Below are 16,920 nucleotides of genomic sequence, written 5' to 3'. Positions count from 1 at the left end.
ACCAAAACAAACTCAATCCAATATCCTGGCTAAAAGGCAGACTGCAATGGATTCAGATACTGGTAGTCAGTATCTTCTAAATACTATACATCTGGGCTTATAACTATTTCTTTTTTAAACACTTTAACTAGAATTGTACACTTGAGAAAGCAACCGCTTCATGATCAAAAGAAGGTTTATTTAAAAAATAAATTCCAACCCAATAGAATCATGGAATGAAATTACATAAACAAGGTTGGAATTTTTCTGTCTTGTGTGTCTATCCATACTCTAGCAATATAGGTTTCTGAAAATAAAACAGAATGGGGCAAACATTTGGTGGGAAAAACTGTGAAAAGGAAGATCTAGCTTTAAATAGCCCAAATTTGATGGGGGTTGTGGAAAAAACATTCCAAAAAACCCCTGTTCCATGCATCCCTATGGAACGAACAAAAAACTTCAAAAGAATTCCAGGAGCCTCATCTTCACATTTGCCCCATTTTCCTTTAATAGTATCACTTTTTATTTAAACATATGGGCATCACTCCCTCCTAAAGGGAAGCATTAATTAACTCTTAATCATATAATTAAGTATCCATAGCCAATTTAATATTTATTCAATGTTTATTTTAATGTTATACATTACTGGCATATTTTCCGTTTGAAAATCCTGTACTTGTTTTTTTAGTAAACCTACTAAACATATAACACTATTAATTACTTGCTCAGACATCACTATCAAAATCTGCCCCACTAAGTTTCTATGTATAATGCAAAACAGTATGCCCTAGAAAGAACTTCATCTGTATAATTAAACAGTGTCTGAATATGAGCATTGGAAATTTTAAAAAAGCTCAAGAATGGTTCAACAAGATAAAAATTAAATAGGAGAGAAATATGAAATACAGGTAGTCTTCGACTTACAGCCACAATTTAGCCTAGAAGTTGCTAAACGAAACATTTGTTAAGTGAATTTTGCTCCATTTTATGACCTTTCTTGCCACAGTTGTTAAGTGAATCACTGCACTTGTTAAATTAATAACACGGCTGTTAAGGGAATCTGGATTCCCAATTGACTTTGCTTGTCGGAAGTTATAAAAGGTGAGAAATATGAGTCAGTTGCCTAGCATTTGCACTTTGATCATTGTAAGGATAGAGATGCTGCAATGGTTTAAGTGTGACAATTAGTCACTTTTTTCAGTACCATCGCAACTCCAAATAATCACAATATGCATTGTTGTAAGTCGAGGACTACCTGTAGAGTGAACTTGGATAAAATTACTGAATAATTCTTCCAATAACATGGTACTTGAGAATCAGAAATAATTCTAAATTAGGGTATTTTAACAATCCAAGTTCACTCTACAGGTAGTCCTCGACTTACAACAATGCAATTGAACAGTCCATACCTGTTTGGTTCACATTTAATAGGAAGCTATAACAGGTGCTTTCTACCATCAGTTCTGATATTTGATTGTATAAAAACCCATTCATATGTTTTCTGCTAACTATACCTTAGTTTGTTTTGCTTTAAAATAGCAGGTTGACCCAGAAATATTTTCCAAATCAAACCCATTAAGCAATTTCTGGCAAAACTGTCTTATAACTTCATCCCTAAAAGAAATGTACAGAACCCAAAGCTTGAGGCAGAATAATTTTAACTTTTTAGAAGAATCTACCAGGATAGTTTCTGATTAAGCTGGGTGGGAGGTATTGAAGAGAAGGCGGAGCTGCAATTACAACTATGAAAATCTCTATATTAGGCCTCAAAACAGCTTTAAGCAGTAGGGTAGTTCAAATAATTTAAAAATAAAGATTTGCTAGGCTAAAAAGCCTCGCAAAGCCCTTCTCGTGTCCAATTTTGACAACCACAAGTCAGCAATTTTATGAAAACAGTGAAAGATCCACCAACAATTGCTCTATATGTGCATATATAAAGTTCCATAATTATTTCTATAAAACCATGTTTCTAGCTTTAATATATATATTAAATACTTGTGGTATTGCTATTATGGTAATATATGTTATATATTACAAATAATGTGTGGACTAGCATTAGATTCTAGAAATATCACTTTTAAAGATATGCTTTATTTTACTATTCCAGCTTACCTTACTTGGCACTGAAAGTATGTTAGACCTTTCATCTGATGATTTTGGAGGTGAATGTACATTTTCAGATATTACTGGAGCTACCTAAATAGAAATGTAGAAAATCAGTCAATATAAAATATGATTTTATTAGAATACAATTAAGCAATAGTCTAATGGCCAGTATAGTCTAATGGCTAAGATGTGTGAACAGGACTAAGGAAATTGAGTCCTGCCAGATGGGCAATTTGGAGACAGTCATTCTTAGCCCTAGGAAGAAGGCAAAGGCAAACCACTTCTGAAAATGTTGCCAAGAAAACTTAAAGAACTTGTTTGTTTAATCAATAGGAATCAAGATTGACTTGGACATGCACACAAAAACGGTACTGACATACTCTCTCCAAAGGAAACACTACAAAACATTTTAAATCAACATCACTATTTCAACAATAATTTGCTCTTCAAAGTACCTACATCAAAATGAAGAATTCATTAACATGGTTAGGATGTTAACAGTCTTACGTCTCCACTGTTAGAAAAGCCATTTTTCTGCTGACATCTTCTGACCACTTCCAGTAGCAAGGGCCCATCTACTGGGGCTTTAGGTTCTAAAATGCCCAAGTCTTGAGCTAAACTTTCTCGAGGTTCAAGTCCATTTGACTGCAAAAACACAAACACAGATACACACATACATACAACTCTAATCCAAAAGGTTCAGTAGTTCTCTATTTTTTTATAGCAAACTAAATATAAAACATTTTCATGTCAAAATTCATAGCCATACATTCCTTTTTGCAATATGTAGATGTGTGCCACAAATAATAATAATAATAATAATAATAATAATAATAATAATAATAATAATAATAATAATAATAATAATAATAATAATAATAATTAAATATCCTCTTTTTCTTTTAGCTTCCCCATTTTTCATTGGTCTTGTAGAATTATTTAATTCTATTGCTTTATATACAAATGAACTTGACATATAACAGGGATTATGTTCTTTCACCTTCCAAATTCTTCTCCATCTTAAATTTTAAGCTAAGTAAATGAGCTCTCTACCAGATACTATAAACCAAATTCATTATATGAACCAATATAGAGATATCAACATAGCCAACCAAGGTTGGACTGGAAAAAGTTTTCATTTATGCTGTGACTTTATTGTGGCTATTATAGTATAACTTCTAATTATAGTAAGTAAATAAACATACTTTATTATATTTTATATTTTACTACACTACATGTTATGTCACCTAGAACAATTCAGAAGTGGACTAAATATATATTTGCAAAATACATATATAAATAAAAGGTTTTAGTTTTAATGTATGGAGACTTCCATAATTAAGGTTAAAATTCATTTTAAAATTAAAATTATGGAAGAAAATAATTGAGAAACTAACCCAGAGGTAGAGAAACTTTTGATAGTCTTAACCATGGAAGATGTAAATGTTCAGGGGAACTGGAGGTTCTTCATGTTTCACATAGTTAAGCCATCAAATATACAAGTGGTTTGGTCAATATCAAGGCATAAAACCTATTTTTATCCTATATAAAGTTGCTTGTAAGCTAAATCTATTTTAAATTCTTTGCTTCAGAAGTACAAAACTAAATTTTGAATGCATACAGAAAATAAAAGCAAGATCCATTCAGTGTTGCTATTCAACTATTAAACCAATTAAGCGATCCCAAATCTGAAATTCTGTCATGCATATTAGCAAATAATACAAATGACAAAAAAGTATCCATAGTAAATATGATGTTGGTCTTTCTACAGCAACTAAAATGATACTGAAAATCCAAATTGTTTTCTAAACCGAAAAGCTTGTTTTTGAACTATCCAATGTTGTCAAGTTTAAAGAAATGTTACAATTTAAATCTTGCGTTAAATCTTGGGACTCTGTGGCCACTAAAGATATTTAAAGGGGGTCCATGGTGAAGAAAACATTGAGAACCACTGTGTTATAGGCTGAATATTCTTTACTTCTATCTTGGTCTAAGTGAAATAAACAAAAACTCAGAAAATTGTAATTTAATTATATCATCACAGCATAAATAAGACACTGAAACATTAGATTAAACGTCTCCTGCATTTAATCTATAGTGAGCATGACTATATTCCTGTTCAGGGTATGCCAATACAGCAATACAAAGCATACTAATTTTGTTTAAAAATGAATTCAGGTTCCATTAAACCAGAACTATGTCAGAGTATAACGTTGAAATAAAAATATTAAAAATGCTTACTGTGCTTGATTCAGGTTGAAACACAGCTAAAGTAAAATCAAGATTGAAGAACTGAAGAAATTCAGCAACAAGATTAGCCACCAATCGGCCTTTTAAAGAAATCATATTAAATATCTTTTAATTTCAATTGTTAACCATGAAGACACATAATTTAACCTAACAAAATACATTTTGGAATAAAAAACAAAAGATTTTAAAATTCAAAAGTTACTTGGGATTTTTAATATAAAAGAAAAGCATTTTGAATTTCAGTAATGCTCTACAGTACGGATAGAAGTGGATTGGAATTTTGAGAATACAAATATGGGCATGTTCATCAAATGTCTGCCTTGGGACACTTGCCTATTTGCAAAATATTTGACATGATGGGGCATGGGCATTCACAATTATCCATTTAAACTCCATGATATAACTCCAATGGAAATTAGGGTGGGTTGGGAGTTCTAGGCATTCTAATAAATATGATGCAAGAGCCTAGAATTTTGCTTTATAACAGCGGTGGGGAGCGATGACCCTTTTATGAATGTGCCAGCCATTCTGGGAGTTGGAAGTCCACATGTTTTAAAGGAGCCATCGTTCTCACCTCTGCTTTATAATATGACATCTTCCTAATTAATTTTTAATTAAATCTATTTTAAAAAGTCAGGATGGGAAATATGATAAGTACCAATAGTGGATCCCTCGGGCACCCTGGTGCCTAGTCTGATCTAGATCTAAGTATCTCCAAGATGCATTAAGTAATAAATATTTAATTCAAAGTTATTACTTGCAAAGCCCTGCCTGGTATACTGCCAGGTTATTTGCACAACTGCATTTTCTTAATATTTTCTATCCTTTACATGCGCCAAAAGAGATGATGCTCTGGCTCCCATTTTTGAAACAATGTTACTTTGTGAGGCTCAGGAAGTGTTCCTTCTTGGAGATGGCTTTTAGCCTTTGGAACAACCTCCTGCTATATGCTGAGGTTAAAAAAGAAATTGAGACCTGGCTCTTTCCCCTGGAACCTGGGTTGAGATGAGATGAGTTCCCATTTTGTGGGGTACAACAAATCTTAGTTTCTGATCACCAGTTAACTGTTTTGTTTTAGGCTCATGTTTCATTTACTTTTTTATTTTGGTGAGAGATTTTTGTAAGCTACAGGAAGTCATTTATTGCTTGAGTTAAGCAATGTTTATTACATATACATGTTCTAAATAAATAAATAACTTTGCAAGGCTACATTTTCTTATTGGCCTAGGTATTCTTAAACTGATGTATCTTAGCATTTAAGAGAATGACATCACAATTCCAACTGAATTCAATGGCTATTATTTGGCAAGTGGAAAAAGACTGTAGCCTAAGTTTTGAATTAGGAGTTCTCACTTTGAATGTCACTTTATCATGAACTACAGTATGTTATATATTCCCTTGGATGATTCAGGTAAACTTGATTTCCCTTTTTAGCAATAGCACTTAGACTTAAATAATGCTTGACAGCCCTCTCTAAGCGGTTTACAGAGTCAGCATATTACCCCCAACAATCTGGGTCCTCATTTTACCCACCTCAGAAGGATGGAAGGTTGACTCAACCTTGAGCCTGGTGGGATCTGAATTGTTAAATTGCAGGCAGACGGCAGTCAGTAGAAGTAGCCTGCAGTACTGCACTCTAATCACTGCGCCACCAAGGCTTTCTAACCCAGAAATCTCAATATACTACGTTATATTACTAAAACCTTTACATCTTTATATGTGAAGAACATGTGAAGAACCTGGAGTATTTTTAGTGCTAAATGTAAAAAATATAAAAAATACAAATATTATTATTTTTAAAACATAAAGGAATATATATTGATTTTCATAGCTTCATTAAGCTCCTTTCTTCCCAAATTGTTTTTCTATGATAAAGCCTGTAAAGATTACCAGCAGACTTGTTTTTTGAAATTTATTTTTAATACCAAGTATTGGCATTTCAAGTTTAAATTAAATTACATTAAATTTAAACTATTAGTTGTTTATGAAAAACATCTTCTCAAGTAATAACATTATATACATTATTACAATGACCCACATGGTTTCTACTGAATATCTATGGATATATTATAATTTTCATTTGCCATGTGGAAAGAATGTAAATAATAGCTTTTTCAAGGAGCCATAAAAGGTTAATTTCTTTTTTGAGCTCATACAAGAAAAAAATGAAATAATTCTGCTAAGTCAGTACAACAGTAATTCATTCACAAACATTCATTCAATCCATGTCAGTTCCACTATGTAGACCACACCAGAAATATATTCTGCAGAAAGGCAAAAACATCTTTACCTAAGATTGCCTATAATAGAATTCCGCTTCTCATATTCCAGTGAATTAGATAGAGAGAAGGAAACTGAACTCTTTTCAATTGCTATCTAATTTTTCTAGACTTCAAAAAAATGTTTCAGCTCTTTTTGCCTAGAAAATGGTTGCTGCAATATTTTGTCAATGTTGTTTCCTTATTCGTTAGTCTCCCTTTCATCGTCACATGATCATTATTTTAAAGCACATATTGTAACTTTAATGAACAGAAAAAGAGGCTTACCATCTTTTGTGCTTAAAAACTTTTTCAAACTTTCATTAACCAGAGGAGTTTTACTCTGCTCAAAAAAAGTAAAAAGAAAACAGCTTAAGTGATTTTCCTACACTGCAAAATAATCAGTACTTCAAAGCAATATAATAAAAGCAGTAAATCACTCAGAGTTACTTTATCAATGAGATAGACAGCATATTAATTTAATAAATATGTAATGATGGGATTTATACTGAAGAAGCACATAACAGGTATTGATATTTGTTAACTTAAATGAACCACTTTTTGGTCCATCATCAGAATCAGAGAGCAGCAGTCAATGGTTTAGTAGAAATACTAAGCTGATCTAAGTGTTCAATAACCATCAGAACTAGATAAATAATAGTGAATACTATACAGATAGTCCTCAACTTATAACTTAGAAACCATTCGAAGTTACAACAGATCACTCCCCCAAAGGTAGTTGAAATCTAATTATGATGCTCCTACGGCTAATTAATTATAATGTAATTATGATGCTCTCTGTGGTCATGTGAACACAATTCAGGCCCTCAACAATTGGCCCACATTTACAAGCATTTGCAATGTCCTTTGGTCACATGACTGTGATTTGGGGTTTTTGTTGCCAAAAACTGCCATTTACTTAGTGATTTTTGGCAAACATGCTCTATTAATGAACAATTAGTTTATTTAACGATCATGGCATTCACTTAATGACTGTGGATTCATTTAATGACCATGATGATTTGCTGATGACTGCTGGAAAAAACTCATAAAATTGGGTCAATCATGTAATGATTCACTTTACAATTATCTCAATTTATGACTATAATGGGCTGGCTCCATTAAGGCTGTAAGTTGAGGATGACCTGTATATGGTGGAATTGCCAGCTAAAGAGAGGGGAGTAAAAAGGCATTCTGGCATGGAGTTGCTATAGAAAGGTACTATAACAGCCTTAAAGATAAAATCAGCACAAGTTTTATTTCTGCAATGATGGTCCCATAGCAAATGCAGACGGGGTTGATGTTGCTGACATCCTGGGAAACCATACTGTGTTCATCTGGAACATTAAGCTTTTTCATATGTGGAATTGTCAAGCAAAAAGAAACCCCAGTCTTCTCCCTCCCTTTAAGAGTTAGCTGAGGTTGTCCCAAAGGTGCTTTTTCGAGAGGCAACTAGAATTTCCTGTTTTTCTTGAAGACATTTCGCTTCTCATCTAAGAAGCAAAACATCTTCAAAGAAAAGCAAGGAAGTCCAGTTGCCTCTTGAAAAAAGCACCTTTGGGACAACCGTGACCTGGATGACTGAGAATCTCCATAGACATTATCTGAGGATCAGAAATAGCTAGAGTTAAGCATACTCAAACAGCTAAGGTTCCTTTACTTAAAAGTGTCAACAACAAGAGATAATGTATACCATTACAACTAATTTAAACATGTATTACTTTGGTGCCTTACCTCAACTTTTTCTTGGTCTTCAAGTGCTAAAAATACAGCTGCCCGCAATTCTGCCTGTAATAAAAGTTTTGTGTAAGATGATGTATTGTACATTAAGTATATTGAGAAAATTAGATAATAAACAAGCCACATGTGAAGTGACAGAGGGACAAAAAAGTTGGATTTCCACCTGCTCGTTCCCAATTCAGTTGCTCATTGTTTGTGTTCAACTATAATCATTAGTTTCTCCACTGCATGTCCTGATCTATTGTCATCTCAACTACTTGAGATATGAAGTGAAACTTTAAGAACTAACATATTTCCACTAGCTTTTTATGCCTTACTTTGTGAGATTATAAGCCTGTGGGCAGGAATGACCTTGCTAATCTTACTTATGAAGTGTTCCAGGAACCTTTTGGCTGAAGAATAAAATTAAATGTTTTAAACACATACAGGTCTCATCTGAACAAAAGTATCATAGCAGTGGTGGGTTCCGGATCCCGTTGCAACCGGTATGGTGCAACGGGGCCGGGCACCCACCACATGAACACGCGCAGTGTGCGCATGTGTACTTACCGCCCGCAATGCTCCAGCTGCTCGGCGGAGCATTGCGCAGGTGCCATATGCATGCACGGAAGCCCCAAAAACCTCAAATATCGGTAAGGAGTGTGGGCAGGCCCTCCAGAGCACCATACCGAAACAGTGCCTGATGCTCCCGTACCGGTCATAACCCACCACTGTATCATACTATACAAAGTATAGCTCTCTGGAGAAAGTTCTAATGCTAGGAAAGGTGGAAGGAAAGAGAAGAAAAGGGTGACCAGCAGCAAGGTGGGAGGCCTAAATTGTGGTGGATATGGATGTATCATTGGAAGACCTGAAGGATCAGGATAGGGGCAGATCATCATGGAAAAAGTCTATGCCAGTGATAGCGAACCTTTTCGGCACTGAGTGCCCAAACCGGAATGCATGTGCGTGTGCCTGTGTGTATGCCCAAACCGGAATGCATGTGCGTGTGCCTGTGTGTATGCCGGAGCGCCGGAAACCTGAAGACCAGCTGGCCAGCATTTGCATACCTGTTTTTGGGGCGTTTTTTTGGGCTGCATTTGTCCCGAAAAGGCCTGAAAAATGGCCTGGGTTTTGGCTGTTTTGGGGGCCGTTTTCAGGGCATTTTCCAGTTTTCCGGTGTCCACGAAGACCAGCTGGCTGGCATACATGTGTGCACCGGAAACCAGAAGAAGAGCTGGTGATAGCCCACGTGCCTACAGAAAGGGCTCTGCATGCCACCTCTGACATGCGTGCCATAGGTTCGCCATCATGGGTCTATGTTGTACTCAGAGTTGAAGCCAACAATACTTAACAATCAAACTCAACTTTGAGCAAGAAATCAAATAATTATAACTTTATTATTGCAAAACAATTTCATTCAATTTTAATCTAGACATCAAATAAAACAATCATAAAAACTAACTTTATAGTTCCTGGATATTACTATTAAATCAGTCTCATTTAAAACCATTTTTTCAGGGATACATGACTTGCAGGAAATCTAAAATCTAACTTTTATGTTGAGATAACTACACCCATTTCTTATTCCACACATACTTTGGACAGATACATACATACATACATACATACATACATACATACATACATACATACATACATACATACATACAATCAGCAATTAAAGAAAATTATGATTACAACAAAACTCTTTAAGAAGAGACTGGACAGCCACTTGTTTGAAATGGTATAGGGTCTCCTGCTTGAGCACTAGAAGACTTCCAAGGTCCCTTCCAGATTAGATTAGATTAGATTCTACTCTACCTTTACCAAAGTCACTTTGATTTACTCTACTTGAACTCAGGCTATATAAATTATTTGCAGCTGATTGAGGCAGAGTCTAAATGGTTACCCAGGAAGAGTTTAAAATTGGATGGTACTGAAGAAATGCACAGGGTCCTTCAGACTATGGATGCAACCCATGGTAATTAAAATCTATATTACTCCTTTTTTAAGGCCTCCAAATAGATGTTGTTGGATTGTGCTGGTGTTAAAACATCCGTGAGGAATGGGATAGTTCTACCAGCAATTAAAGAGGCAGTGACCCATGCTCCTGAAGACATTGTCCCTGATCCAAAAATACTATACAATTTTTAACTGATCTAAAAATCTCCCATTCTAGGGAAAGTGCTGAGAAGGTAGTCAGTTTGGAGCTCCAGAATGTCTCAGAGAATACAGATTATCTGGACCCCTCAGTTGGGTTTCAGAATGGGTCACACAATGCTGAGATGGTATTGATTGTACTTGTAGATAAACTTTGTCAGAGCTGGGATGGGCGGTGCATTATGCAATCTCTTAGAAGTTGTCAATACCATTGAGCCTGGTATCCTTCTAGATCAGCTCTGAGGGTTAGAAGTGAAACATATTGCTGAATAGGTTCTTTATTCCCTGGGGCAAATTCAAATCTATGTTGGTGGGAGAAGAGAGATCAGCCTAAGAGAGATCCTGCTTTGTGGTGCTACTCAAGTTCTACTCCTAATATGCTTATATTTAACATCTACATGAAACCATTGGATGAGAACATCTATTTAGAAATTAGGTATCATCGATATGCTAATGATGTCATTATATATACTTCAGCTGATGCCAAGCAAGACCAAATGGTTAAAGGTTTTGAGGTTTCCTGGTTCAAGGCATTCTCCTTCTTTAGTACTGGCTGGGGTTACCTCAAAGTTTCCTCAAACAGAAATTTTGCACAATTTGGGGACCCCCTTGAACTCTCAATTTCTACTTTTAAAAGCAGTTGGTAGCAGTGACTAAGAGTGTATTTGCACAAATTCATCTTATGCACCAATAGTGCTCATTCCTGATTGGAAGACTCCACTCACGAACATTATGGAATTTATTTTGGAGTAGAAGTGATCTGGCATAATATAGTTTTGGCATGTCAAAAACATTTTGTTTTGACAAAGCTCTTCAACCAAACACAAGTAAACTTGTGAAAACAGATCAGTTTAGGACTGGGAATGAGTTAAAGAATATGAAATGAGAATAAAACTAAATGGAAAGGAATTATGTTTGAGATATGTAATAAATAGGATCACTTACAGAAACCCTATAAAACTTTTAAAGTTACAATATAACAAATGCAAGTCATATTAAATGTGAAATGGTACATAATGAAAAAGAGGAGTAATTTCCTATGTAAAACAGAAACAGAGAAAGAATTTTGCTAAAGTCAAAAGCTTCTTTATTTCAGTATAATATCACACAGTGGTGATTTAGATTCATCTGGGAAGCCTGTAAGCAATTCATGAAGGTGATGAATATCTTCTGTGGCTGTCTTTTGCAACTTTATTCAGCATATTGTGCCTTCAATTCTGGCAATAGTATAACTATTAAGACTAGTTACCAATGATAATCCTGTCCTCCATGAATGTATCAAATCCCCTTACTAATGGGTGAACCTTAATAGAATTGTTTGCCATGAATGAAATGATTAAATATGTACACTACTGTATAAAGAATTTTTTTATTGATCCTGGATCGCCTTACATCTAGATTTAATCAAACCAGATTCTTATGAAAGTAACATTTATCTACTTTCCCACAGCAAACAGGATGTAATATGTTCCCATTCTAATTATCAAATCTTTTATAAAGGGTATTGCAGAGTTGTCCAAGAGTAAGAAGATACAGGGTCCAGTCCTTTTTAATAGAAGAACACAAAAGATAGCTAAAATAAAAAATCGCATTGGATTCAGATTCAATTCCTGATGGCTTCATGTTACTATCCATGCAACACTGTCACAAAAGCTATACAGGTCTTTTCATGGAACATTTTCTTCTTTGGATTTTTTAAAAAAATTACCCAGCAGGCATGGTATTTCCTGGAATATAAAATTACAACGCTGGGACACAGTGGCAGAAAAGAAACACCTGCATTTTAATATCCTCTGAGACACAAAGTGTAGCAGATAATCTGGTGGCAGTTGATATTTTTCAGTGTAATTTACACCATGAGATTGTCCTGAGAGCAGAGGTAGCAGGGGGAGAAGCATAATCAAGTACACTACCTTGGGTTCCTTGGAAGAATAATTGGTTACCGTATATATGTGAGATGTAGAATGAATCTTTCTTTTCATTCTGAACCTGAGGCAGAATTTCTTATCTCAATATGGTGGAAAATATTGGGGGGGGGGGGCTCCAGCTCCCATATAATTCCAACCAGCTTAGTATTGTCCAACAAGGGCCAGGGCCAGGATAGAGAAGGCTGACCTTCTCTCATATCCCCCAAACTTTTAACCTTAAACTGTCTTCTATTGACCTCACCCCATTCCTAAGAGGTCTGTTACGGGCGTGCATAAGCGCACCATCGTGCCTACCATCCCTGCTATACTGCCCCCATTTATTCGTACCCATTTCATTCATACTCATGTTTGTTCTTATACCTATTATCTTGTAAACGATTGACAAATCAAATAAATAAATAAATAAATAAATAAATAATAAATAAATGAAATTGGACAGCCAAAGTGGCAAGAGGCAGACAAAGGGAAGCCCTTTCTTGTGTTAACCCCACAAGAACGAGTCGTTCTTACGGCGTGATGCCACCCACTTCACAACTTTAAAAGACGTTTCTTTAAAGCGTCCTGGAGATATGACTAAGAACAGTTGCCATTCTCCACCCATGACCATGGGAGATTTGAGGTAGCAGAAGTAGCGGCCTAGTGCTGCCAATGAACGGAAACCATGGAAACAGAATGTTGGGGCTTCAGAGGCCTTTATCTATTCCAGTCCAGTTTTCTTAACGGCCATTCACACCTTCCACCTCTCGACCCTCTAGAAAAAGTTCGACGCGTGCGCCTTTAATCGAGAGCGGCGCAAAGCGTCGTTGCCCCGCTCGCCTCCCTTGAAAGCGGGAATGGTCGCGGCAGGCGGCTTGGTACGGTTGACGTCTCCGCGACCTCCTCTGCGGCTCGCTCAACCGGCAGCTTCGCTCTAGAGTGCGCCCGTTCTCTCTCGAGCGTTGCAGCCGGGGCGCTTTCCCCGTCTCTTCCCCCCCCCACCGCTCCTTCAAACCCAAGGCTTAGCCCCGCCCTTCGCCTCCTTCACCTTGATTTTGTTAAGCACCCCACTCGTCTCCAGCGTCTGCACGAGGAGATCTCTCAGCTCTGTATCTTCCTCCGTCGCCGTCGCCGTCGCCGCCATCTTGCTTCTCCCTGACAACCGCCTAAACTGTAAACCGCGATCTGCCCAGCCTCGCAGATTCGTTCCTCTATTAGGAAGGGGAGGGGCTTCGCCGTAGCACGTGACCAACCAGCCTCCCGCCCCCCCCCCCACCCGATGGGGCCAGGGGAAGCGTCACCCGCGCTTTTTGGCGCCTCAAGCGTGCGGACGGGCAACTTGGGGACCCAGCTCTGCGATTGGCTGGAGAGGCTCGGAGGCGGGAGTTTATACAAAGCGGCGAAGTTTATACAAATCTGGAAGAAGTGGAATATTGATATTCAGCCCAGGGGGGCTGGGCATCAAAATGACAATCCCTTCCCTAGAAAAAAGAGGTTGGGGGGGGGATAACATTTTCCCTCCTCTTGTCCTGGATGGCCTCCTTCAGATGGAATTGTCGTTCAAATACACACACACACACGGGGTAGCATTTCCTACATATAATCTTGTGATCTCAAAACTAAAGTAAAATAAAATAAAATAAATGGGTAGAGAAGCAGGGTTGGATCTGGACTTTGGAACGGAACCCAGGAAATCACACTAGCCATCAGAATAGAACTTGGAGGTCTTCTTTTTTCAGCGCACCCCCCCCCTGCCCCGTGCTCAAGCAGGAGATCATACCTATACCATTTCAGACAAATGACTGTCCAGTCTCTTCTTAAAATCCACCAATGACGAAGCACCCACAATCCACAAGCTGTCCCACTGATTAATTGTCCTTCCTGTTAGGAAGTTTCTCCTTAATTCCAGATTGCTTCTCTCCTTGATTAGTTTCCATCCATTGTTTCTTGTCCTGCTCTCTGGTGCTTTGGAAAATAAATCAACTCCCTGCTCTTTGTGGCAGTCTCTCAAATACTGCAGTATTGCTACCATGTCCCCACCCCAAGTCCTTCCTTTCTCTAGACTACTCAAACCCAAATCCAGCAACTGTTCTTCATATATCCAGGTCTTTAATCATTTTCTTTGCACTTTTCTAAAGCCAAGTGTGGGAATCAAAGGGAAAAAGATACTAGCAAACAATTTTCTTGGCAATGATACAAAAGTAATGGCAATGTGGTCAATATATGTAGAAATCTTTTACCTTTTCTAAATATTACTTAGGAACTACAGAATGCAGATGAGAAAGTTGTTTTCCATCCCTGTTTCTTGGTTGTATAAGTCTTCAAAGTTTATGTCACTATCAGTGCTGGAGCAGGAATTATGGTACCCAGTAAATGAAATCAACTATTTTTTTCTAGAGTGAAGTACTTTGACCAGCTGCTATTTGGAATTGCTGTCCATGGTAGTTGCTATAATGATACAAGTAGTCCAAAATTTACAATCAGAATTGGGACCAGAATTTTCACTGCTAATCAAGACATTTGTTTTTATGACTTTGCAATGCCTGTCCTTTTTTGTCACAGTTGTTAAGTGAATCAATATGGCTCTTAAGTGAATCAGGTGTTGTTAAATAAATCTGGCTTTCTCCATTGATTTTGCTTGTTGGAACCAAATGGCAATCATATGATATCAGGACACTACAGCCAACCTAAATACATGCCAGTTGCTAAAGGCTTAAATTTTGATCCATGTGATCATGGAGATGCTGCTATAATTTTAAATGTGAAGACTGGTTTAAGTCGTTTAATTTTTTCAGTGCTGTTGTAACTTTACAGCATTACTAAATGAATGATAGTAAGTCGAGAACTACCTGTACAATATATATATCAACACATATTTTCAGCCCTCTTTTATCTTCTGTCAGAAGAATTATACTTTGATGTAATCAACAAATAATTCAATTGGACTTGTTCTCAAGTAAGTAGCATTCCAGCCTCTAATATGTATTTAATTGTACTATTTGTGATTTTCATTTTTAAAAAAGCGAATTAAATATTGAAAAATAATTACTTATAAGCTTATCTTAAAAGTATAGATCACAATTATTTGAACTTTCAGGTAAGTATGTTCAGAGACTTTTATGTTCAAAATGTGCACTATAATGGATGTGACATGTGAACATTTTTAATATACTTTCAAATATGCATAGGATTGGCTGTGTGTCTAGCACCTAATTTGAAAGTAGCTGAAGACCTAAGGGAAAAATGTGGCATCACAAAACAATAGTTTAAATTAAAGATCCATAAATGAAAGTTCTAATTGCAAAGAGCAGAAGTGTTCCAGTAAATAAATCCCTAATAGAAACTTAATTGAATATGAATATTATTTATCAGCTTGATCAACTGCCTTTATTTTCAAAATGTTCAAATTCCTTTGGATTTTGCTGCTCCTGAAGTGCACAGTCTAAGAATTTTCATCCATACAAACAAGCTTGAACAAACTTTTCTAAAAGATCCAACTTTTGCTAGCACTGTAAGCTCCAAGTCTTTAACAAAAGCTGAAATATTTTGTGTTAAACTGTGTGTCTCAATATGCCTCCCCCAAAGTCAGTAGTGCAGATTATGCTACTGGGATATGTCCAATTTTTCTGCATGATACTGGGTAATTAAAGTTAAATCTTTTAATGTGTTTTTATCTTTCTGATAAAGACTAACATGTGGCATTTATTACTTCCAGAATCATGCTGCAGGTGGCACTAAAAATACATGTCCTAATGTTTAAAAGCAACAATATTCAAAGAAATCTGACTGCAAAGGTTATTTACTAGCTGAAACTTTCTGTGACAATTTATTTTGTATTACTTTTTATCTGAGCTCTATGAGGTAGTAATGAGGTATTGTTTATTTATATTTTTCATTTTTCTAAACTATATTGTAAATAGATTGTTTGTAATGATACTAATTCTGTGTGTATGTTCTAGTGGTATTTCCTGCCAATTTCCTCAGAGATTCCACTAAATTTATCAGGATCTGTTATGTGCCTAAGTAGCTTTAATATTACACAATAAAAGAAAATAATGAAACATTAAGGCCTGTAAAGACTATGGCCATGCCTTAGAGTGGGCCATGGCCACACCCGGTTTAGTGAAGGGGAAAAAAGTCCCGATACGTCTCGTGACGACGTGAGTTTGACACTCCTGCCTTAGAGGTAATTCATGGGTTCTATAGGTACTTGGCTGTTTCATGTTTGCAACAATAATCTCTTAAAAAATAAAAGTTGAATACATTTCTCAAAATATTTGGAAAACATCTGGAAAATAACAAATATTGCTGAACAAACTCAGCATTTCTGTGTCAAAAAGATCTCAATTATAAAATATGAATTAAACTTCCCTATAATTCATTCTGATTTTGTGACAGGGGTGGGTTCCTGCCAGTTCTAATCTCTTCTATAGAAGAGGTTCCACAAATCTACAGTGCCGTTTAGAACAGGTTCCAGCTCCCTCACCCCGCCCGTCCGCACATCATCAAGATGAAGAGCGAGAGGAGGAATTCTGGGAGTT

The 16,920-nt window shown here is 36.4% G+C and overlaps 1 protein-coding gene across 2 annotated transcripts in view; it reads right to left on the bottom strand.

Annotated features, from left to right (window-relative positions):
- The window catches only part of CEP43 (centrosomal protein 43), a 32,589-nt gene extending 18,954 nt beyond the window's left edge, over positions 1-13,635 (bottom strand). Inside the window, exons 1-6 of one of the 2 annotated variants that reach the window (XM_081944734.1) lie at positions 13,428-13,635; positions 8,328-8,381; positions 6,882-6,936; positions 4,327-4,415; positions 2,593-2,730; positions 2,092-2,175 (exon numbers count right to left, since the gene is read on the bottom strand). In XM_081944734.1, coding sequence (XP_081800860.1) covers positions 2,092-2,175; positions 2,593-2,730; positions 4,327-4,415; positions 6,882-6,936; positions 8,328-8,381; positions 13,428-13,523 — 516 coding nt within the window. In that variant the 5' untranslated portion in view covers positions 13,524-13,635. The remainder of the gene's footprint in view (positions 1-2,091; positions 2,176-2,592; positions 2,731-4,326; positions 4,416-6,881; positions 6,937-8,327; positions 8,382-13,427) is intronic. The other variant, XM_081944733.1, reaches the window with a different exon arrangement.
- Between the last annotated feature and the right edge of the window lie 3,285 nt (positions 13,636-16,920).

Source organism: Natrix helvetica (genome assembly GCF_964273705.1).
Source record: "Natrix helvetica genome assembly, chromosome: 2".
Classification (NCBI taxonomy): domain Eukaryota; kingdom Metazoa; phylum Chordata; class Lepidosauria; order Squamata; family Natricidae; genus Natrix; species Natrix helvetica.
Note: the sequence above shows the minus strand (reverse complement) of the source record. Positions and strands in the feature narration are given on the sequence as shown.